Consider the following 23481-nt stretch of genomic DNA (forward strand, 5'->3'; position numbering starts at 1 on the left):
ACAATGAAATCACCAGCTGTCTAAGTGTTTGCCGGCCGGTGTGGCCGAGCGGTTCTAGGCGCTTCAGTCTGGAACCGCGCGACTGCTGCGGTCGCAGGCTCGAATCCTGCCTCGGGCATGGATGTGTGTGATGTCATTAGGTTAGTTAGGTTTAAGTAGTTCTAAGTTCTAGGGGACTGATGACCTCAGATGTTGAGTCCCATAGTGCTCACAGCCATTTTGTCTAAGTGTTTACAAGTCCATGACGGACATGTTACTCGGGTGACATCCAATGATTAGTCCACGTTCGAACGCCCTGAGCCTCCCTGGGGTACCAGTTCTGTTGGTACTGTTTTTCTTCAGAACACCGAAGTATCAGAAGTGCAACGACCACGTTACGATACGGAGACCGGCAGTAGCGCTCCGAGCGGCCTGCCCATGAACGTCGAATTCAGGAAAATATGGCTTGGCGAAATACAAGCAGTAGATGACAATATTTTTCATTTGTACCATACGGGTGGGTCTGGTAACTGTTGGTAATGTGTATTTGTTTGTAAAATCCAATATTATAATTTTGACTGTGCGGCTGTTATCAACTGGAAATTATGTCCCTGATTACAACCTTCTTGTGTGAATTGCACTGTAAATATTTTGTTTGTATTATACTTAATTTTTGCTCTTATACCTAACACTGAGTGGGGTAAATGATACCATAGTTGTTTTTGTTTCATATGAAACAGAGGCTAGTTTTGTCACGTGGTATTCTGTGGACTCATGTCTATTTGTTACTGCTTACGAATCCGTCTGAGAACTGCTCCATTTAAATGCATTGTAAGTAATTGCTTGTGTCCTAGATTAATTTTGTTCCGATCCGTTCTTCGTAATCTAGCTTTTACTGGAGACAACCAAAATTTTCAGTGACTCCCGGTAAAATGTAATGTTTGTAGTATCTGTTAATAATGTTTGAAGACACTTGTGTAACTACTGTCGCATTTTTAGCATTTGCAAGGAAGAATCCTCTAGTCATCAAGACTTCAAAGCACAGGCCTACTCTCCTACGTCTACATCTATGCTCTGCAAGCCACTGAGAGGAACGCATGGCATTCAAGGCAAGATGCAACAACATTCAAAGCAGAATTACATACACATTCCGTCACAAGATATAATGAAGTTGAATACCAACACTGTCAAAAATTGCTAACGTGGAGTTCTCCATTAAATGCGAGGAAGCACGGAAAATGGGTGCTACACATAGATTATTAAGCAATAACAAATACACGTAAGTCCATAGAACACCATGCAACGAAAGCAGATTCTGTTTGATACGGAACAGAAACAAATATGGAATCATTTACCCCACCAAATCTTCGAATACGAGCAAAACGCCGTCAGAATACGAGAAACACATTTGCAATGCAATTCAAAGAGTGCAATACACACGAGAAGCCGTAATCAGAAGCACAATGTGATGAAGTCAAAACAAGCACGAGAGATTGAAAGTCAGCTAATAGGAAAGCGAGATGGAGGGTCTGATAAACTTGCAGCGCTCCTAGTGGCCTGGCAGAGAACACAGGTCGTGTTTCCGGAATTTTCTGTAGGAGTTTCGCCCCCCTCTCTATTGAGAATGCAAATCTCTCCACCGCCTTCTACGCTGGCGGGTCCGCCTCTAGTGAAATCCAGTTGTCAGTTCCGCCTTGCAAGGGGCGATCCATATACTTTTGATCAGACAGTGCACAGTAGGTGCAATGAAAATAGCAAATGAACGAGGACTTTGGTTGTGCTTCTTTGATATTAAGACATAAGAACAGGAGATGAAGTTGTACAGGGTCACTCCAAACCAGTCATATCGCTGATGCAAAATAGAATCGTCCTGTACGATGTGACGTGTGAGATTTGTGCAGAGAGACGTACGAACCCTCCTTCTCCCAGCGTATCTGGCTGATCGGGTAGCCGGTGACGCGGCAGTGGAAGGCGGCGTCGGTGTGGGCGACGACCCTCTGGTCTGGCATGGGCCGGACGTGGGGCGGGCCCACGACGTGCAGGGGGGCGGCGTGGGAGGCGGCGCCGGCCGCGCTGCTGGCCACGCACTCGTACACGCCGCCGTCCTCTGGCCGCACAGCAGACAGCGACAGCCGCCCCCGCACCGACGCGCTGCCCGCCTGCACGCTCACCTGCAACACGCACACGGCAACTGAGTGCTCTGTGCGTAGGTGTGGCAGAAGGTTTTCAAGTATCGATGTATCGAAACTGCGATACACCTCTCAGGCTGATATCGAAACACGTGATGCCACCATCTTATTAGAGACCTCAGATGTCACCACATATTTTCGTTAAGGGGGGTAGGACGTCAAACTGGCCGACTTGGGGCAGGAGAGGCACCACAGGACATTTTAATTTCCACTGTCTATACTTTCACAAATAAATTCTTATAACTTTGTTAGCATGATCAGGAAGGATTTAGGATTCACACTCATCGTAGTGGAAGTTCAAAAACATAACAAAATAATTTATTTTACATGTGATATTTCATCGTTTTTTCACTTACTGTTGGCTCCATTTGTTGGTATAGGTACACTTTTCTTCACAAGTTAGAGAGATTCTTTGATGAGTTTCGCACAGCATACAAACCATGCTTATAGGTGTATGAAACTCTAGAATTTATTTAATTTATAAAAAAAAATGAGTGAGCTGTACAATTTTACACTTCATGTTTAGAAAAAACTCAAATTGTGTAGTTAATTATCTCAATTTTTACCATGGTTTTTAATAGATTTGGAAAATTCTATGGTTTAGCATTAAGGGCTTTGTGTTTAATAAGCAGACTAAGTTTGAAAGTATTAGGATATTTATTTTGGATGTTACATGTACCTAAAAGAGAAATTTGTGTTTTGCGGAAAATTGCCGTTAAAGTTTCTGCTTGTATTGGCATTCTTTTAGAACTGTCCTGCACCATAAGCAAGTTCTTTTTCGTTTTCTTAATCAGTTTTCTTCCTTTTCACATTCCTATGATGCACTCTTCTTGATTTCATCACCTCCACAAATGATTTGTCTGCTTTCACTACACGCTCTCTGCCTATCGCATACAAACCTTTGATGCAGTTCAGTCCGGGCTTAATTCCCATTTTTCTCTAAAACATATTTCCTGCTTTGCACACCATCATTAAAACATGAAACTGTACCGTTTGCATTTTTGCGGTGATAAACGTGCTGAAGTACTTTCTTCAGTCTCGTGAGGGTGCGGCGGCTCGGTTCCTTCGGTCCAATTACGACGAACCTACGCCTACCTGTGAACATGGTCTCAGCAGATCATTAGTAGGGAAGCCGAGCGAAACCTACTGTACTTCTACGTGAACCAGGCTGCAATTAAAGTCACTAATCTACGTTTCGGGAGAAAGTTTTCACGCGAAATGAAAGGTTGGAAATTTTGTCCTTAATTAATATATTGTGAAACTTCGGTGAACAAGTACCACTGTCAAGCCCGTGCTAGTCTTAACACAGTCACTCACAATCCATTTCACTCACGTTAGCAAGTTTATGGTGTTGCATTTCCCGAAAACGTAATAGCTACAAACATACGGATTGTTTTTGATTGAGAATGCTCAACAAATATTAAGTCTGTCGGTACCTAATGCAGTCACAGTTTTTAGCCACGGACCTGCTCAATACACCACACGGAATATATGTCTTTTCTCGTCACAAAATTCTACGCACCCATCTGAATAATTATGCCGTCACTTTACAACACTTTTGATGTATGAAACACTGCTAGAACCGGCAACTTATCGTTTCCACACGTCCGAACTGTTTCATGGCTAGGCTCCGACTCCTCTCTAGAATACTCTAAATCTTCTCTACCAACAGAAAAAGGCGCGCGAAGAATATTGCTTTACCATTGGTCAGTTTACTCAACAGCCAATAGCAAAATAACATTCTCCCGCGTCAGTCCGCGCTTTTCATCAATAACCAATCGCAAAATCGTAAACCTAACGACTGCACTTTTTACCAATGTAATTATCTAATATGCTGAAGTTTTGTTTTTGCATAAAGTTATTTACTATTGTTATTTATACCTGAGTTAAATTTCCCTTTAACATAAACTTACTTTACAAATCTATTCTACAAAAATCCCCTTTGTCCACATCCATACTTCTTCGAAATGTTCCCACACTAAATCCCACTACATAACTCGTTAAACCATTATCTTCATATTAACCTTAAACCACACTCACACATCATTCATACAGCTAAAACACATTTATAACATTTTACATACACAAAAAGACATAATAACACTTTATGAAAATACTAGAACAGTTTTTGAGTCCGCAGCTCGTGGTCGTGCGGTAGCGTTCTCGCTTCCCACGCCCGGGTTCCCGGGTTCGATTCCCGGCGGAGTCAGGTATTTTCTCTGCCTCGTGATGGCTGGGTGTTGTGTGATGTCCTTAGGGTAGTTAGGTTTAAGTAGTTATAAGTTCTAGGGAACTGATGACCATAGATGTTAAGTCCCATAGTGCTCAGAGCCATTTGAACAGTTTATGAAAAACATTCTATTAATTTAGTGCACTCTAGTGGGCACAATCGAAACTAAATCACAGTACCCTATCCAATACTGTCCTCTATCGGCTGATACATGAACTACGTGTGCGTCCAGTCTCGCGTCACCATCTGTCACTATCCAGCTGAGACACATCTCCTACTTAACCGCCTCCAAGGCAGGATCGGTATACGGCGCTACGCCTCAAGGGTAGCACAATACGCTTCCTCCCAGGAGGGAGGACTCAAACAGAATAATTCCGTCAGTGACCCAGAGGACCGCCGTTACGACTTTACCGGATGAGCGCGCGGCTTTCAACTTTTTCTTCGGAGGAGAGGTGGTGTCGTGCCACTCCATAGCTTACCGTTTTGTTTCCGGTTCGAAGTGATGAACCAAAGTTTCATCGCCTCTGACGATGATGGACAAAAAATTGTATATCTATTAGCGTCGTAACGCGCAAGCATTTCTGCGTAGATGGTTCTTCGTTGCTTTTTTATGGTTTTATGGTACGCGGCGATGAAGTCAGTAGACACACACACACACACACACACACACACACACACACCTCTGAATACCACAACTGGTGGCCAAGGTTGTCAGCACCACCAACAGATACGTCCAGTTGTGATCTGTCGATCTTTTCTAATGAGACTGTCCACACCTTCCAACATTACAGGAGTCACAGCTGTGAGCGGCCGGCCCTAGCGGGTGACAGACATGTTTGGGAGTGCTCATCTCGATGATGACAGACTCCTCGTTCAACGATTCACCGTGCTCTTGTTCACTGCCAGATCTCTGTAGCCATTCTGCGAGAGCGTATAAAACTCTGCGATGCTCTGGTTTTTTGCCTGAATAAACTTAATGACAGCTCTCTTCTTAGAACGCAACTCTGTTGCAGTCTTCAGTTTGAGAGCTACATTTTGCGCCGCCATCTATCGGTACTTCATGAAACTATAGTGACACTCCACGACCTCCCACAACAAATTCCGCATTTTTGTAATCGAAATTGGGCGAGAAAGAGTGTTGCATTACTTATTGACTGTCCCCCCTAAGTGAATATTTAAATTCGTCTCTAACCAAGTGCCCCTTTGATGCATCTGTTTGATTGTTGAAGTACCAAAAAGCAAAGGAACTCCGGAAGAGTATTGCTCTCTTCTGATGATCACGTCAAAATCGCTTGTCTTACTGCTCCGATGCCGTCAGCACCTGCTGGCTGTTCATTTGATTACAGAGTGCGGCAGAGGTGGATAGACCAGGGTATAGCGACGCCGACTCAGTGTGAGATCTACAGGGGCAGTGAATGGATCGCCGACGTATGATGTGAGAGTGTACGCAAAGATACCGATAAAATTAACATACGAGATAGAATATCCAGGGTGCAAAAAGGATGCGAGTATTACAATTAAAACAATGGAGCATGTTTTGTTCAATAAAGTAATGAACATGATTGAACAGTGTTGCACAATTGTTAGTAGTTTTGTATGTAACAGGTGGTCCCGACAAACAAAGCAAAATTTGTACTAACAAGCGTTTGTGGTGGTCATTTTCTCAGAAGCCGCGTATAAACTGCAGTAGTGCAAAAAAGTTGTTTTTGTTTAACTTATGGATCCAAACGCGTTTCGTCTCAGTTACAAGACAACTTCAGGAAGTGTCCTGGAATATTACACGATTTTTCGTTTGCACATATGGTTTATCGCTTGCACATGCAGGTTATAGATTTAAAACAGTTCTTCGAAATTTTTAAAATAAAACGGAAAGGTACTTACAGATCAGAGTCTAATTCATTATCTGTAATCCAAACAGCTTTCTTTCATGAGGCAAACTGGTTGAAAATTTGCTGTTTTCCTTGTAGTCTCTGTTTCCGAAAAATAACTCTGTAAAACAATGAAAAGTGTAACCACAAGGGAAACTGTCAAGTTTCAACTAGTTTGACACATGAGAAAAAGCTGTTTGGTTTACAAATAATGAATTAGATGTTGACCACTAAGTATTTTTCCGTTTTACTGCAAAAACTGTTTTAAATTTGGAACCTCTATGTACAAACGATAACTTACAAGTGCAAACGAAAAAATCCTGTAATATTTCAGGAAACTCATGAAGATGCCCTGAAAATAAGGCGAAACATGCCTGGGTGCATAAGTTAAATAAAAAGCAACTTAATGTGCAACTTGCAAAAGTCGTTTTTATTTTGTACTACCAAAATTTAATAACCTACAACTTAAAACGAATTTCATTATTTTGTCACAAATAATCAACAAGAAAGGAGGGGCACACTCAACTAGGACTAACGTCACATTGCAGTTAAGATATAGCACATTATTTTTAACTTCTATGGAGGGCGTTTGTGCACAATTAGAACGCGGATCATGACACTCTTTGAATATAAAAAAATATGGAATTCAGTGCACAAGAACAAATATTGCATCTTGCAGACTCTTTCATTGACATTTCCATTGCAGTTGCGGAAATTAATAATAAAATTGACATGTAACACACGGAAGCTTTAATAGCGTAGTCGTGTTATGAACTGACGATACGTGATTGTAGCTGTTGTGCAGACAGTCTGCAGCTAGTTGTCTCGCGGTCACGTTCTGGCTTCTCGAGCATGGAGTCCCGGGTTCGATCCCCGGCGGAGTCAGGAATTTTCACCTCCCTCGAGATGACGCGGTGTTTGTGTCGTCGCCATCATTTCATCATAATTCATGAAGGTGGCGAGACTGGACTGTGTACAGACTGGAAATGTGTACACGCGCTGAAAACCGCGCAGTTGAGCGCCCCACAGACCCATCATATACAGGGTGAAAAGTATTTAAACCGACAAACTCTGGGAGGTTGTAGGGGACATCGAAACAAATACTTTTCCATAATGTCACTTTTTCCTATGAGGAGTATTTAAACCGGTAGAGGAAGATTTCTCTGGCGGCAAATTAATTAAACCAACAAACACTTTTCATTTTTTTATGACGAAGAGACAACACATTAACATAACCCAATTTCAATGACAGTAGATTTTCAAAAATTCTTCCATTGACACGTAAACAAAGGTTACACCGTCGGATCATGTTCTGTCTGACACGAGCAAAAACCCCAGGAGTATCCTGAGTTGATCCTGCTGCTGCTGCTGGTGCTGCTGCTACTATCCGGGCAACCAGATCCTCTTCTGATGCAACAGGAGTTGCGTAAACAAGGTTGCGAATCTCTCCCCACACAAAAAAAGTCCAGAGGGGCCATATCTGGGGATGGAGCAGGCCATGGTACGGGACCACCTCTGCCAATCCACGTTTCTGGGACCGTCGGACCAGCAATTGACGCACACAACGACTGAAATGTGCCGGCGTCCCGTCATGTTGGATCCACATGCGTTGTCTAGTAGGGAGCGGGACGTCTTCCAGCAATTCTGGCAATGCTCTGGCGAGATAATTGTAATAGTGCCTGCCATTTAATGGCCTAGGTAGCAGATAACGGCCCAATTAAACAGTCGCCAACAACACCGACCCACACATTAACGAAGAGCGGCACTTGATGAGCGCTAGAAACTGTGGCATGTGCGTTATCCTCACCCCAAACATGCGAATTGTGCATGTTGAAGACTCCATCACGCCCGAACGTTGCTTCGTCGGTAAACAACACAGAGGATGGAAATGTAGGATGCATTTCACACAGTTCCAGGTACCACTGCAAAAACTGTGCTCTGGGTGAATAATCAACTGGTTCCAGGTTGTGGACACGCTGTAAGTGAAATGGAAGTAACAATTGCTCTCGAAGGACTGTTCTTACGTTCGTCCCATGTTACGTGCAATTGCACGAGTGCTGATTGAAGGATCCCGCTCCACATGCTGCAAGACAGCTTCCTCAAATTGCAACGTTCTTACCGTGCGACGGCGTCCCTGTCCAAGTAATCTGTAGAATGACCCGGTATCACGCAGAAGTTGGTGCACAGCAGCAAAGGCCATATGATGCGGGATACGGCGACTAGGATATTGTTGTTGATAAGCCTGCTGTGCAGCTCGTCCGTTGTGGTGCGCTACATAGTACGCACCAACCATATCAGTATACTCACTCCAGGTGTATCGATCCATTAGTAAACAGAGACAATGCACTACTACACTGGTGGACAGCAGTTGCCTATGCAAGTGAAGAGCGTAATACGCCTTGTAGCAACTGAAGATCGTAATACGGCCCCTAACAACTGGAGAGCGTAATACGGCCTCCACCGGTTTAAATCATCCTCATAGGAAAAAATGAGATTAGGGAAAAATATTTGCTTTGATGTCCCTTAGAACCTCCCAGAGTTTGTCGGTTTAAATACTTTTCACCCTGTATATATAACTATTCAGTTTCAAATAACGTAAACATCTCAGGACACCATGTATATATATATATATATATATATATATATATATATGGAACTGAATAGTTGCTTAATTAAAATAGAAATGAAAAGTTTTTTGTGTCCTATACATTATGGTGCAACTTAAAGGCTCTAAATGACCTACCACCACCGCATTGAACCGTCGACAAGAGCTTAGAACAGACCTACATACCAACTGAATGGTTTGTAATGAAGTAGCATCGCAAGCTCGCTCTATTTACTCTTTTAAACTCCCTTTACGCCGAAGCGAACACAAACATTGAACACGGAGCGAGAATTCTCTCTGGTGTAAACGCTAGGAGTGGGTGAAAAAAGCATTCGGTCGTGTTCGGTACGCATCCGCTTTTATCCGCTCGTGTTGCCCACTGGTTATCGGTATTTTAGCGAACCATCAAAGGAACTTCATGTTCTGTTCGCTTTGACGCTAGCACCACAGAAAACGCTCGTGGGGTATTTTGCCTGCATTTGCTGTTGTTGACGTGACGTGCGTCTTCGATGCCTTTGTCATAAGAGAATGTAATATTACTGATAGAAGAGAATAGGTATCGTACGTGCTTCTGAGATCCACGGTGTAAATGTCAAAGGAAAAGAAGTATGATTGGCAGACAATTTCCGAAGCATTCAAGGTCCTACAGGGGACGTGAGAAAGACGACAAATTTATTAATTGCTTGCATCAGGCGGGAACAGAGTTAATAAACATAAGCGTTGCAATATTGTTTTTTATTAGGAAGGAAAACCACGACAAATTTCCTTGAAAGTAAAATACTACCAATATGTACCTATTGTTGTTTGTTGTTGTGGTCTTCAGTTCAGTGACTGGTTTGATGCAGCTCTCCATGCTACTCTACCCTGTGCAAGCTTCTTCATCTCCCAGTACCTACTGCAACCTACATCCTTTTGAATCTGCTTAGTGTATTCATCTCCTGGTCTCCCTCTGCGATTTTTACCCTCTACGCTGCCCTCCAATACTAAATTTGTGATCCCTTGATGCCTCAGAACATGTCCTACCAACCGATCCCTTCTTCTAGTCAAGTTGTGCCATAAACTCCTCGTCTCCCCAACTCTATTTAGTACCTCCTCATTAATTACATGATCTATCCATCTAATCTTCAGCATTCTTCTGCAGCACCACATTTCGAAAGCTTCTATTCTCTTCTTGTCCAAACTATTAACCGTCCATGTAACACGTCCATACATGGCTACACTCCATACAAATACTTTCAGAAATGACTTCCTGACACTTAAATCTACACTCGATGTTAACAAATTTCTCTTCTTCAGAAACGCTTTCCTTGCCATTGCCAAGTCTATTTAATATCCTCTCTACTTCATCATCAGTTACTTTGCTCCCCAAATAGCAAAACTCATCTACTACTTTAAGTGTCTCATTTCCCAATCTAATTCCCTCAGCATCACCAGCGGGTGGTCCCGGCGGAGGTTCGAGCCCACCCTCGGGCATGGGTGTGTGCGTGTTTGAAAGACAGTATTCCAGTCAACATCGCCAAAAGCATAATTTAGGTTAATTAATGTGCAAGCTTAGGGACTGATGACCGTAGCAGTTAAGTCCCATTAGATTTCACACACATTTGAACATTTTTTGACCATCACCCGACTTAATTTGACAACGTTCCATTATCCTCGTATTGCTTTTGTTGGTGTTCACCTTATATCCTCCTTTCAAGACACTGTCCATTCCGTTCAACTGCTCTTCCAGGTCCTTTGCTGTCTCTGAGAGAATTACAATGTCATCGGCGAACCTCAGAGTTTTTACTTCTTCTCCATGGATTTTAATTCCTACTCTGAATTTTTCTTTTGTTTCCTTTACTTCTTGCTCAATATACATATTGAATAACATCGGGAATAGGCTGCAACCCTGTCTCACTCCGTTCGCAATCACTGTTTCCCTTTCATGCCTCTCGACTCTTATAAGTGCTATCTGGTTTCTGTAAAAATTGTAAATAGCCTTTCGCTGCCTGTATTTGACCCCTTCCACCTTCAGAATTTGAAAGACAGTATTCCAGTCAACATCGTCAAAAGGTTTCTCTAAGTCTAAAAATGCTAGAAAGGTAGGTTTGACTTTCCTTAATCTGTCTTCTAAGATAAGTCGTAGGCTCAGTATTGCCTCACGTGTTCCAAAATTCTACGGAATCCAAACTGATCTTCCCCGAGGTCGGCTTCAAGCAGTTTTTCCATTCGTCTGTAAAGAATTCGCGTTAGCATTTTGCAGCCGTGACTTCTGATAGTCCGGTAATTTTCACATCTGTGAACACCTCTTTCTTTGGGATTGGAATAATTATATTCTTCTTGAAATCTGAGGTATTTCGTCTGTCTCATACATCTTGCTCACCAGATGATAGAGTTTTGTCAGGGCGGCTCTCCGAACGCTATCAGTAGTTCTAATGGAATGTTGTCTGCTCCCGGGGCCTTGTTTCGACTTAGGTCTTTCAGTGCTCTGTCAAACTCTTCACGGAGTATCATATCTCCCATTTCATCTTCATCTACATCCTCTTCCATTTCCATAATATTGTCCTCAAGTATATCGTTCTAATATAGACCCTCTATATACTCCTTCCACCTTTCTGCTTTCCCTTCTTTGCTTAGAACTGGGTTTCCATTAGCTGTTGATATTCATGCAAGTGATTCTCTTTTCTCCAAAGGGCTCTTTAATTTTCCTGTAGGCAGTATTTATCTTACCCCTAGTGAGATAAGCCCCTACATCCTTACATTTGTCCTCTAGCCATCCCTGCTTAGCCATTTTGCACTTCCTGTCCATCTCATTTTTGAGACGTTTGTATTCCTTTTTGCCTGCTTCATTTACTGCATTTTCAGTTTTCCGCATTCATCAATTGAAGTCAATATATCTTCTGTCACCCAAGGATTTCTACTAGCTGTCGTCTTTTTACCTACTTGATCCTCTGCTGCCTTCACTATTTCATCCCTCAAAGCTACCCATATTTCTTCTACTGCATTTCTTTCCCACATTCCTGTCAACCGATCCCTAATGCTCTCCCTGAAACTCGCTACAACCTCTGGTTCTGTCAGTTTATTCAGGTCCCATCTCCTGAAATTGCCACCTTTTTGCAGTTTCTCCAGTTTTAATCTACCTAGTACACCGATTAAAATTAAAAATATATGAAATACCTGATCATTCTAGTTGGTTTCGTTGTTGATATGTGTTAATACAAACCTGATATCTCACAGTTATATTACAGATTTTTGACGATCTATAAAAATGATCTACTCGGGATCGAACTACCTGTCCTATGATGAACAGATTTTATCAAGTACTCTAACAGATCCTATGTATATTCCACATTTCATTAATCACATTTTATTGAAATTATCTTTCTTATAAGTGCTTTAATAAAATCTCACTGCAGACAGAAACTATTCGACCTGTAGCAGCTACTGAAATGCGAAACAATCACTGACGTAAATGTCTTCAGTTAGTAATAACCAGACTCTAAATTCTAGCCTTTCTACAGATCACGTTGGAGATCCGTAATTAGTCTTCCGCTTTTTTATTTCCTCCTCAGTTGAAATAAGAAGCAAACGGTATGCGTCAACCGACAGACGTATGAAGTTTTGTGTTAATGCTAAGAGAAGATGGTGCTGAAATTCAGTGTTAAAAGCGTTACCTCCAAGTATTTCATGTTGACGTACAAACTGTGACATCTAAATTCATTCCTTCCTCCACCATTTTGCTTACTTCGCCAAAGACAGTGCATTCGCCATGCAAGATAATCCTTTGAATATTAAAATAATTTTGCGACGTGGCTCAAGTATATAGTGTCGTATCCTGTGTGCCAATTATTAATGTTAAAGAGAAATAGCGCAGCGTTCATAGGCTATGTTCGTTATTTCGTACTGTCTCCCGTTTCCTCTAGTGGAAACGCTTGTTCATAGTCCACATAGGAATTGTAGTGAAAACTGAAGAACTGCTTGTGAATGCGCATTCGTTTCCACTCGCTTCGGTGTAAAGGGGAATTTTAGAATGTCCAGTGTTTGTATTTTCATGGCGTTCACTGCATTTTTGGCAGTACCCCAAATATAGAAGTTTAAAGAGGTTAAATCCGGTGATCACTGTATAATCCACAGCATTTCTTCTTCGTCCCATCGTGCTGCATGCAGTATTCTTCACTGTGAAAAAATGTTGTTAAGACGTGGAATTATCACGTCCAGCATTTCCATATAAGAGTCACCTGTGAATGTCTTCGAAGAAGTAGCGCTCATTAACATTCCAGACTGGTACCTTTCTTCAGTTACGTACGACTTTTGACTATCCCAGTGCACGCAATTTCGAAGGTTAAAATTCCTTTAAGTATAAATGTCGCTTCAGCCTATCAAAGAATCAGAGTTTGGAAATTTTCATATTCTTCGCGAATTTTCATGAACCACTCACAGAACTCAATATTCCTATTGGGATCATCCTCGTTCAGAACAAGGATTCCATCTTCGCAACATTCTGTGACACTGGTTTTGCTGATCCCAGTTCCACGAGAGCATTGGGTCACAGACTGTTTAGGAGATTGTGCGTGCACCTGAATCACTTCAGCACTTTCGCTGTTTATTGAACATATCTTCCTTTTGCTACGTTGCTTCCTCACACGCTTTTCCATCTATTCCAGACTTGCCTCTGATTCTTGTACTTGCTAACCTTCTACGTGGTAATGTTTCAAATTCAACTCACCCACATACCCTGTTTTCCAGTTACTCTTTAGCACACACTTCCGTCCTTCAAACGATAATATGTTTGTTATTTCCACTGCTGCAGCAAATGGAACCATTGTTGAATTTCTCGCTGCCTTCTGAATAATTATACACAAAAATTATTTCCATCTACTTTACTTGCAAGGGAAATTTCTCTCGGATTTAGTAGTAAGATGGCGCAGTGGATAGCCTGTCAAAAACTGAACACTGATAAACCATGAAAGCCCGCATCTCGTGGTCGTGCGGTAGCGTTCTCGCTTCCCACGCCCGGGTTCCCGGGTTCGATTCCCGGCGGGGTCAGGGATTTTCTCTGCCTCGTGATGGCTGGGTGTTGTGTGATGTCCTTAGGTTAGTTAGGTTTAAGTAGTTCTAGGTTCTAGGGGACTGTTGACCATAGATGTTAAGTCCCATAGTGCTCAGAGCCATTTGAACTATATATAAACCATGAAAACAGGAAGAAGCGAAATCGAAATAGTGAAAGGTCCATGCTTAAGACAAGCAACGTGGAGCAAACGTTAACGGTGACGGTGTCTTTCTTGTATGTTCACGGTGTTGCACTGTGAACGGGGAGATCCGTGTTTAACTCTGTCTCCTGCTTCATTTTATTTCCGCAAAATTACGAATTGTCCGTCCGGTCATGGACGTGTCTCTTCCGTGTTTTCAAATTTGTGTCTAAGTCGTGGTGTAACTTTCGTTCGCAACAGCGAGGTATAAGGAAGGGACCTCCGGGCATACGTACCCCCTAGTTGTTCCACACAAGTACCAATGTTATGACTCTCGCGTTCCGTATTGGATGTTTTGACTCTCGAAATCGTTTGTTGTAACATAGTTCACAACCGTTTACTTGTGCTTTTCATTTCTGTGAGAAGTCTACGCTTTATCTCGCCTGCTCTTACTATTCATCACATTTACTTGCGACGGTACTATATTCTTACCACATAACTCATATCTTGTAACCAGTGTATGGTAAGACAGTTGTCAAGAATACACAAGGAACACAGACAGGTCAATGAGCGGACGGAAAGTTCATAACTTTGCGAAAAAAATAGGTCGCGAGGGGCAATTAAACACAGATCTCCCGCTTTTTAGTCTAACACTGTGACCACACAATGACGACGCCGTGATTCTTGCAACTTGCAATTCGCTTGATGCTGCTCATTTTGAACTTGGATCGTTCACTGTTTTATTTTGCTTTTCTTTTCACAGTACAGTACCCCTTCTTCTTGTTTTCCATTTCACCACTAAATTTGAAGGGGATGCGTTGGGGAATTTCCTTACTTAGATTCAATTTCGAATTTATTGATTATTTTGGGGTGTCTCGTAAAAGGAGAGTAATTGTAGCGATGATAGGAACCAGAAATGGGGAAATCCACTGTCATAAGCGACGCTGAAAAAGGGCAGACTGTTACGAGCCCGCTCCTGGGAACGAGAATCTCGAAAACGGTGAAACCGGTTTCCATTTTCGCGTGCTACTGGCGTCAGCATCTGTGGAAAGTGGTTGAAGTAAGCTGAAACCACGAGTAGGAGATGAGGTGTCCCTCGCAGAGCGTGGAGGTCGGAGGTGTAAATGAGAATAGGCGGCGTTCTGTGGCATATCTGACGACAGAGTGCGGTGCTGATGTAGGCTCAAGTTTTTCAAAGCACACCGTACGCAGCAGTTTATTAACACGGGGCTGCTCTCTAGACAATCCATACATACGTTTTCCCATGTCGACCCTACGACATCGTTAATTACATTTGTAGTGGGCACGGAATCCACGATACTGGAGGGCGTATCAATGGAAACGTGTCGCCTGGACGTATGAATTGCCTTTTTTATTACAACAGTGCGATGATCGTGCACAATATGGCGTCGTCCAGAGGAAAGGTTGCTAAAAACGTGCACCGTGCGGAGGACGCGGATCGATGCAACACTATTATTCTATTGGGGACATTTAACTGGGCTTTCGTTGGATGTGTGGGTGTAATTGAAGGCACCATGACGGCTATGGATTGGGTAAACATTACTGCGGGCCAACAGTATTCCTCCACGCTTGGCGTCATCCCCCATAGCGATGTCTTCTTCCAGCTGGTCAACTACCCGTGTCACGAGGCCAGTATTGTGCTACATCGCTTTAAAGGACATGAAAGTGAATTCACGTTTATGTGTTTCCCCAGCAGGTTCACCTGATCAGAAAGATATCAGCAAAACGTTAGCTCCTAATTTACACTATTCGTTTGATCTGTGTGTAGACATGGACCTCAGGAAATCAACTAAAGTCTTGCGCAATCCATGTCACGCAGAACTGCTGTAGTATTGCAAAAATGGATCAACAGGTTATTAAGCATACGGTCATAATGTTTGTGTATGTCCTCTGAACTGTTTTAGGCACGTCTGTGTGTGTACTGATTTACGCTGTGGCGACAAAAACTATGAGAAAGTGATATGCACATATATAGACGGCGGTAGTAGGGCATAAACAGGATACATATTGGGAGTGCATTGATAGTGCTGTCACTTGTACTCATATGATTCATGTGAAAAGATTTCCGACGTGATTATGGACGCACGACGGCAATTAACAGACTTTGAATGCGGAGTGGTAGCTGGAGCCCATTTCGGGATTCGTCAGGGAATCAATATCCAGTGATCCACATTGTCAGGAGTGTGCCGAGAGTATTATCTCTCATCACAGACAACGTAGTCGCCGACGGCCTTTTCTTAACGACCGAGAACAGCGGCGTTTGCGTAGAGATGTCTGTGCTAACAGACAAGCAATGCTGCTCGAAATAACCGCAGAAATCATGTAGGACGCAAGACGAACGTATCCGTTAGGACAGTCCGGCGAAATCTGGCGTCAATGGGCTGTGGCAACAGACGACCGACGCGAGTGCATTTGTTGACAGCACGACGTCGCCGACAGCGCCTCTCGCGGGCTCGTGACCGTATCGGTCCGAACCTAGACGTCTGTAAAACCGTGTCCTTGTCAGATGAGTGCCTGTTTCAGTTGGTAAGAGCTGATGGCATGATTGGCGCGCGGTGCAGCAATAACTCAGGGACCTGTCAACAAGGCTCCATGCCTCCACGTGGAATAGATTGGATCCTGTGGTCCAACTGACGCGATCATTGATTGTAGATGGTTATGTTCGGTTACTTGGTGAGGCCACTGGCAGAACAAGGGTACTTCTTAAACGTAGACGACTGGAAAACGGTATCCTGGTCGGATGAGCCCCGATTTCAGTTGGCCATCCAGATCGTTTGACATAAATCCAATCGAAAATTTATGGGACATAATCGTGACACCAGTTCGCGCATAAAATCCTGTGCGGGCAGTACTTTCACAATTAGGGACAGCTATAGAGGTGGTATGGCTCAGTATTTCTGCAGGGAACTTCGAACGACATCTTGAGTCCATGCTACACCCAGTTTCTGCACTACGCTGGGAAAAAAGGAGATTCGACACAATATTAGGAGATACTCCATGACTTTGTCACCTTAGTGTGTAAAACGTTTTGTTATTGAGTAATAATGTTCGTATGCGTCTAAGCTGCATTCGTCGGTATGAGAAACATCAAAGAATTCTAGTTTTGATAGACCCTAATATTGTGTTGTGTAGGAGGTTGTTGTTGTTGTTGTTGTGGTCTTCAGTCCTGAGACTGGTTTGATACAGCTCTCTATGCTACTCTGTCCTGTGCAAGCTGCTTCATCTTCCAGTACTTACTGCAACCTACATCCTTCTGAATCTGCTTAACGTATTCATGGCTTGGTCTCCCTATACGATTTTTAGCCTCCATGCTGCCCTCCAATGCTAAATTTGTGATCCCTTGATGCCTCAGAACATGCCTTACCAACCGGTCCCTTCTTCTTATCTAGTTGTGCCACGAACTCCTCTTCTCCCCAATTCTGTTCAGTACCTCCTCATTAGTTACGTGATCTACCCATCTAATCTTCAGCATTCTTCTGTATCACCACATTTCGAAAGCTTCTATTCTCTTCCTGTCCAAACTGGGCTACACTCCATACAAATACTTTCAGAAACGACTTCCTGACACTTTAATCTATACTCGATGTTAACAAACTCCTCTTTTTCAGAAACGCTTTCCTTGCCATTGCCAGTCTGCATTTTATATCCTCTCTACTTCGACCATCATCAGTTACTTTGCTCCCCAAATAGCAAAACTCATTTACTACTTTAAGCGTCTCATTTCCTAATCTAATTCTCTCAGCAACACCCGACTTAATTCGACTGCATTCCATGATCCTCGTTTTGCTTTTGTTGATGTTCATCTTATATCCTCCTTTCAAGACACTGTCCATTCCGTTCAACTGCTCTTCCAAGTCCATTTGCTGTCTCTGACAGAATTACAATGCCATCGGCGAACCTCAAAGTTTTTATTTCTTCTCCATGGATTTTAATACCTACTCCGAATTTTTCTTTTGTTTCCTTTACTGCTTGCTCAATATACAGATTGTATAACATTGGGGAGAGGCTACAACCCTGTCTCACTCCCTTCCCAACCACTGCTTCCCTCTCATGCCCCTCGACTCTTATAACTGCCATCTGGTTTCTGTACAAATTGTAAATAGCCTTTCGCTCCTTGTATTTTACCCCTATCACCTTTAGTTTTTGAAAGAGAGTATTCCAGTCAACATTGTCAAAAGCTTTCTCTAAGTCTACAAATGCTAAAAACGTAGGTTTGCCTTTCCTTAATCTTTCTTCTAAGATAAGTCGTAAGGTCAGTATTGCCTCACGTGTTCCAGTATTTCTACGGAATCCAAACTGATCTTCCCCGAGGTCGGCTTCTACTAGTTTTTCCATTCGTCTGTTAAAAATTCGTGATAGTATTTTGCAGCTGTGACTTATTAAACTGATTGTTCGGTAATTTTCACATCTGTCAACACCTGCTTTCTTTGGGATTGGAATTATTATATTCTTCTTGAAGTCTGAGGGTATTTCGCCTGCCTCATACATCTTGCTCACCAGATGGTAGAGTTTTGTCAGGACTGGCTCAACCAAGTTTGCCAGTAGTTCTAATGGAATGTTGTCTACTCCCGGGGCCTTGTTTCGACTCAGGTCTTTCAGCGCTTTGTCAAACTCTTCACGCAGTATCGTATCTTCCATTTCACCTTCATCTACATCCTCATCCATTTCCATAATATTGTCCTCAAGTACATCGCCCTTGTATAGACGCTCTATATACTCCTTACACCTTTCTGCTTTCTCTTCATTGCTTAGAACAGGGTTTCCATCTGAGGTCTTGATTTCATATAAGTGGTTCTCTTTTCTCCAAAGGTCTCTTTAATTTTCCTGTAGGCAGTATCTATCTTACCCCTAGTGAGATAAGCCTCTACGTCCTTACATTTGTTCAAATGGTTCAAATGGCTCTGAGCACTATGGGACTTAGCTTCTGAGGTCGTCAGTCCCCTAGAACTTAGAACTACTTAAACCTAAGTAACCTAAGGACATCACACACGTCCATGCCCGAGGCAGGATTCGAACCTGCGACCGTAGCGGTCGCTCGGCTCCAGACTGTAGTGCCTAGAACAGCACGGCTACGGCCGGCTTTACATTTGTCCTCTGGCCATTCCTGCTTAGCAGTTTTGCACTTCCTGTCGATCTCATTGTTGAGACGTTTGTATTCCTTTTTGCCTGCTTCATTTACTGCATTTTTATATGTTCTCCTTGCATCAATTAAATTCAATATTTCTTGTTTTACCCAAGGATTTCTACCAGCCCTCGTCTATTTACCTACTTGATTGTCTGCTGCCTTCAATACTTCATCTCTCAGAGCTATCCATTCTTTTTCTATTGTATTTCTTTCCCCCATTACTCTCAATTGTTCCCTTATGCTCTCCCTGGAACTCTGTACAACCTCTGGTTTAGTCAGTTTATCAAGGTCCCATCTCATTAAATTCCCACCTTTTTGCAGTTTCTTCGGTTTTAATCTACAGTTCATAACCAATAGATTGTGGTCAGAGTCCACATCTGCCCCTGGAAATGTCTCACAATTTAAATCCTGGTTCCTAAATTTCTGTCTTACCATTATATAATCTATCTGATACCTTTCAGTATCTCCAGGGTTCTTCCGTGTATACAACCTTCTTTCATGATTCTTGAACCAAATGTTAGCTATGATTAAGTTGTGCTCTGTGCAAAATTCTACCAGACGGCTTCCTCTTTCATTTCTTACCCCCAATCCATATTCACCTACTATGTTTCCTTCTCTTCCTTTTCCTACTCTCGAATTCCAGTCACCCATGACTATTAAATTTTCGTCTCCCTTCACTACCTGAATAATTTCTTTTATCTTATCATACATTTCATTAATTTCTTCATCATCTGCAGAGCTAGTTAGCATATAAACTTGTACTACGGTAGTAGGCGTGGGCTTCGTATCTATCTTGGCCACAATAATACGTTCACTATGCTGTTTGTAGTAGCTTACCCGCACTCCTATTTTTTTTATTCATTATTAAACCTACTCCTGCATTACCCCTATTTGATTTTGTATTTATAACCCTGTATTCACCTGACCAAAAGTCTTGTTCCTCCTGCCACCGAACTTCACTAATTCCCACTATATCTAACTTTAACCTATCCATTTTCCTTTTTAAATTTTCTAACCTACCTGCCCGATTAAGGGATCTGACATTCCACGCTCCGATCCGTAGAACGCCAGTTTTCTTTCTCCTGATAACGACGTCCTCCTGAGTAGTCCCCGCCCGGAGATCCGAATGGGGGACTATTTACCTCCGGAATATTTTACCCAAGAGGACGCCATCATCATTTAACCATACAGTAAAGCTGCATGACCTCGGGATAAATTACTTCTGTAGTTCCCCCCTTGCTTTCAGCCGTTCGCAGTACCAGCACAGCAAGGCCGTTTTTCTTAGTGTTACAAGGCCAGATCAAGTCAATCATTCCCCGACTGTTGCCCCTGCAACTACTGAAAAGGCTGCTGCTCCTCTTCAGGAACCACACGTTTGTCTGGCCTCTCAACAGATACCCCTCCGTTGTGGTTGCACCTACGGTACGGCCATCTGTATCGCTGATGGACGCAAGCCTCCCCACCAACGGCGAGGTCCGCCGTGGTTCATGGGGGGGGGGGGGGGGGGGGGGGGTGTAGTAGTTTAGCAGTGTTAATAGATAAAACTGTGAGTGCGCTAGTACAGAGGAGCTGTGTTTGGCCAGTAATCGAAGGAATGATGAGTGTGCACCAGCCTCTATGTAGGCTCTTTTCGATGTATAGTGCGGAGTGGGAACTAAAAGTATTGAAGAGCTTCTCGAAATAAAATATCACAGCAGTATATTATTAATGCTACAACGTTGAATCAGTTATGAGAAACATTTATTAAGCGCAACGAAGGTGGAGAAAAGTACTTTTTCCAAACGAATTATATTGGTTCGGCACTGCCGAGTACGGTTACTTTAACTAATAGGGAGAGTGTACGAGTAAAAAATGCCTAATCTATGGTGTTTTACGTAAGTGATCATTTTAGGAGGACAGTTACGGTTGCAGGTCTTAACACAGCTATCACTGTTGGAATACGGTTTAGTGGCTACCACCGACGGATGACAAGGCCCCGTTTCCGACAGGTAAGTGTTCTCTGATTGTTAGAAAATTTTGCTCTCGTAAATGCGTTTGAGAAAAAGATGTGCATAATAAGTATAATGAATATGTAGATATGTTACTAAATTTACGTCTACGGCTTTCCGTTATTGTTACTTATATAATTTTGGTCCAGACGTTTATAGACACTTTTAGTAACTTCAGAAGAGCAACCTAAAATCAAATTGGCAGTTAAATGTTTGCATTCGTGTGCTATTTACATGTGTTACGCTTTCATCTGCAGTTATACAAAGCTTTTGCTTTTCCTCACCTTTTTCTAAGTGTAAATGTGTATTTATAACGTTTGTGTGTTTGTTAGTGCTGGTTCGTTTATGCAGATTTCAAGCCAAGTTATGTGGTATTTTGTTCAAGGTGTCGTCAAAATATGCGCGTCGAATAGAAGCTGCAATTAAACGAGTTAGTTTCGCAGACCTGGATTTGATCGGTGAAATGTTTAGACGTCGAGAGTTGTAACAGGACCTGTGTACATCTTAGAACTCATCATACTGCAGTATTCTTATGCCCAGGAGCAACATCGTTTGGCTACTTTTTTGGCGAATACATCTACATCTACATGACTACTCTGCAATTCACATTTAAGTGCTTGGCAGAGGGTTCGTCGAACCACAATCATACTATCTCTCTACCATTCCACTCCCGAACAGCGCGCGGGAAAAACGAACACCTAAACCTTTCTGTTCGAGCTCTGATTTCTCTTGTTTTATTTTGATGATTATTCCTACCTATGTAGGTTGGGCTCAACAAAATATTTTCGCATTCGGAAGAGAAAGTTGGTGACTGAAATTTCGTAAATAGATCTCGCCGCGACGAAAAACGTCTTTGCTGTAATGATTTTCATCCCAATTCGCGTTTCATATCTGCCACACTCTCTCCCCTACTACGTGATAATACAAAACGAGCTGCCCTTTTTTGCACCCTTTCGATGTCCTCCGTCAATCCCACCTGGTAAGGATCCCACACCGCGCAGCAATATTCTAACAGAGGACGAACGAGTGTAGTGTAAATACCAGTAATGATTTCAGTCCGAGTGTGTATAGTATGCAGTGAATACTGAGGACAGTCATTTTTTTATTTATCCGGTGATTCTGTACAACGGACTTTACGAATATTTCGGTGGTAATGCATCAAGTTTCCTCCCCCTTTCAACGTTTATCGTCAGATACCGCTTTAATTTAAAGGATAGCTTTTATTATAAAACAGTTGACATGCACAGAGTAATTTCTGGTCGAAGAGGGACGATGCGACCTCGGTGAGTTATGTTTATCTTCAACATACTTAAAATGTAAGGAAATTACTACGAGTAAACAGACAGCGTATGAATTGGGCCTCCCTTATGTCCGCTAGCAGCAGATATATTCATGGAGGCTTTTGAAGCAACCGCAATTTGTTTCGCTCCTTTACGCCCACCATATCGGTTCAGATACGTGGACGATACGTTGGCTGTATGGCGTCATCGTGAAACGAACCTACACAGGTTTGACGAATATTTAAATAAAATGTACTGGAAGAGACAATTAACACTCGAGGTAGAAAAGAATGGCGTAATTCCATTCCTGGACGTGGAATTGTACAGGACAACGCACAGCACACTACAATACAGAGTATATCGGAAGCCTACACACACAGACAGGTATTTGCATAGCTAATATATCCATCACCCAGCGCAGAACAACTCACTTATCCGTTCTTCGGCCATTCGTGTACAGCGCCTAACCGACGCTAAGAACATAACAAATGAGGTCAAAAGGCTTCGTACAGTGTTCTTGACCAGTGGCTACAACCATGAATCGATCCAAACAGCCATGACAACAAACAAAAGAAAGCAGGATAGGCAAAAAATCGGTAGCCTGAATCCAACAACGTAGTTACCTTACGTGAAAAATGTCGCTCACCAGATCAGTAAAATCCTTCGCTGTGTTGGTGTCCAGCCTGTCTACCACAGAAGCTGCAAGATCACGAATGGGAAGAAAGATGCTTTACATACTGGAGGTGAGTACAAGGTGGAATGTCAGCGTGGAGAAATATACAGAGTTCCGAGAGTTCCGGAACCTGTACAGAAAATTGGAACAGAGATCAACATAAACATCATTTCCGCCCTTGTGATTGCTCATGAAAACCACACATTGCATGTTGTACTATCATACAGCGAGACCTTCAGAGGTGGTGGTCCAGATTGCTGTACACACAGGTACCTCTAATACCCAGTATCACGTCCCCTTGCATGCCTGTATTAGTCGTGGCATGCTATCTACAAATCCATCAAGGCACTGTTGG

General features: G+C 42.7%; 1 protein-coding gene across 1 annotated transcript in view; it reads right to left on the minus strand.

The window, feature by feature from the left end:
- The window catches only part of LOC124594622 (Down syndrome cell adhesion molecule-like protein Dscam2), a 191172-nt gene that overhangs the window by 45711 nt on the left and 121980 nt on the right, over positions 1-23481 (minus strand). The window contains exons 11-12 of the mRNA XM_047132994.1: positions 13585-13694; positions 1895-2130 (exon numbers count right to left, since the gene is read on the minus strand). Of these exons, the coding sequence (XP_046988950.1) occupies positions 1895-2130; positions 13585-13694 (346 nt within the window). The remainder of the gene's footprint in view (positions 1-1894; positions 2131-13584; positions 13695-23481) is intronic.

The sequence above is a fragment of the Schistocerca americana genome, chromosome 2, assembly GCF_021461395.2.
Source record: "Schistocerca americana isolate TAMUIC-IGC-003095 chromosome 2, iqSchAmer2.1, whole genome shotgun sequence".
Lineage (NCBI taxonomy): Eukaryota > Metazoa > Arthropoda > Insecta > Orthoptera > Acrididae > Schistocerca > Schistocerca americana.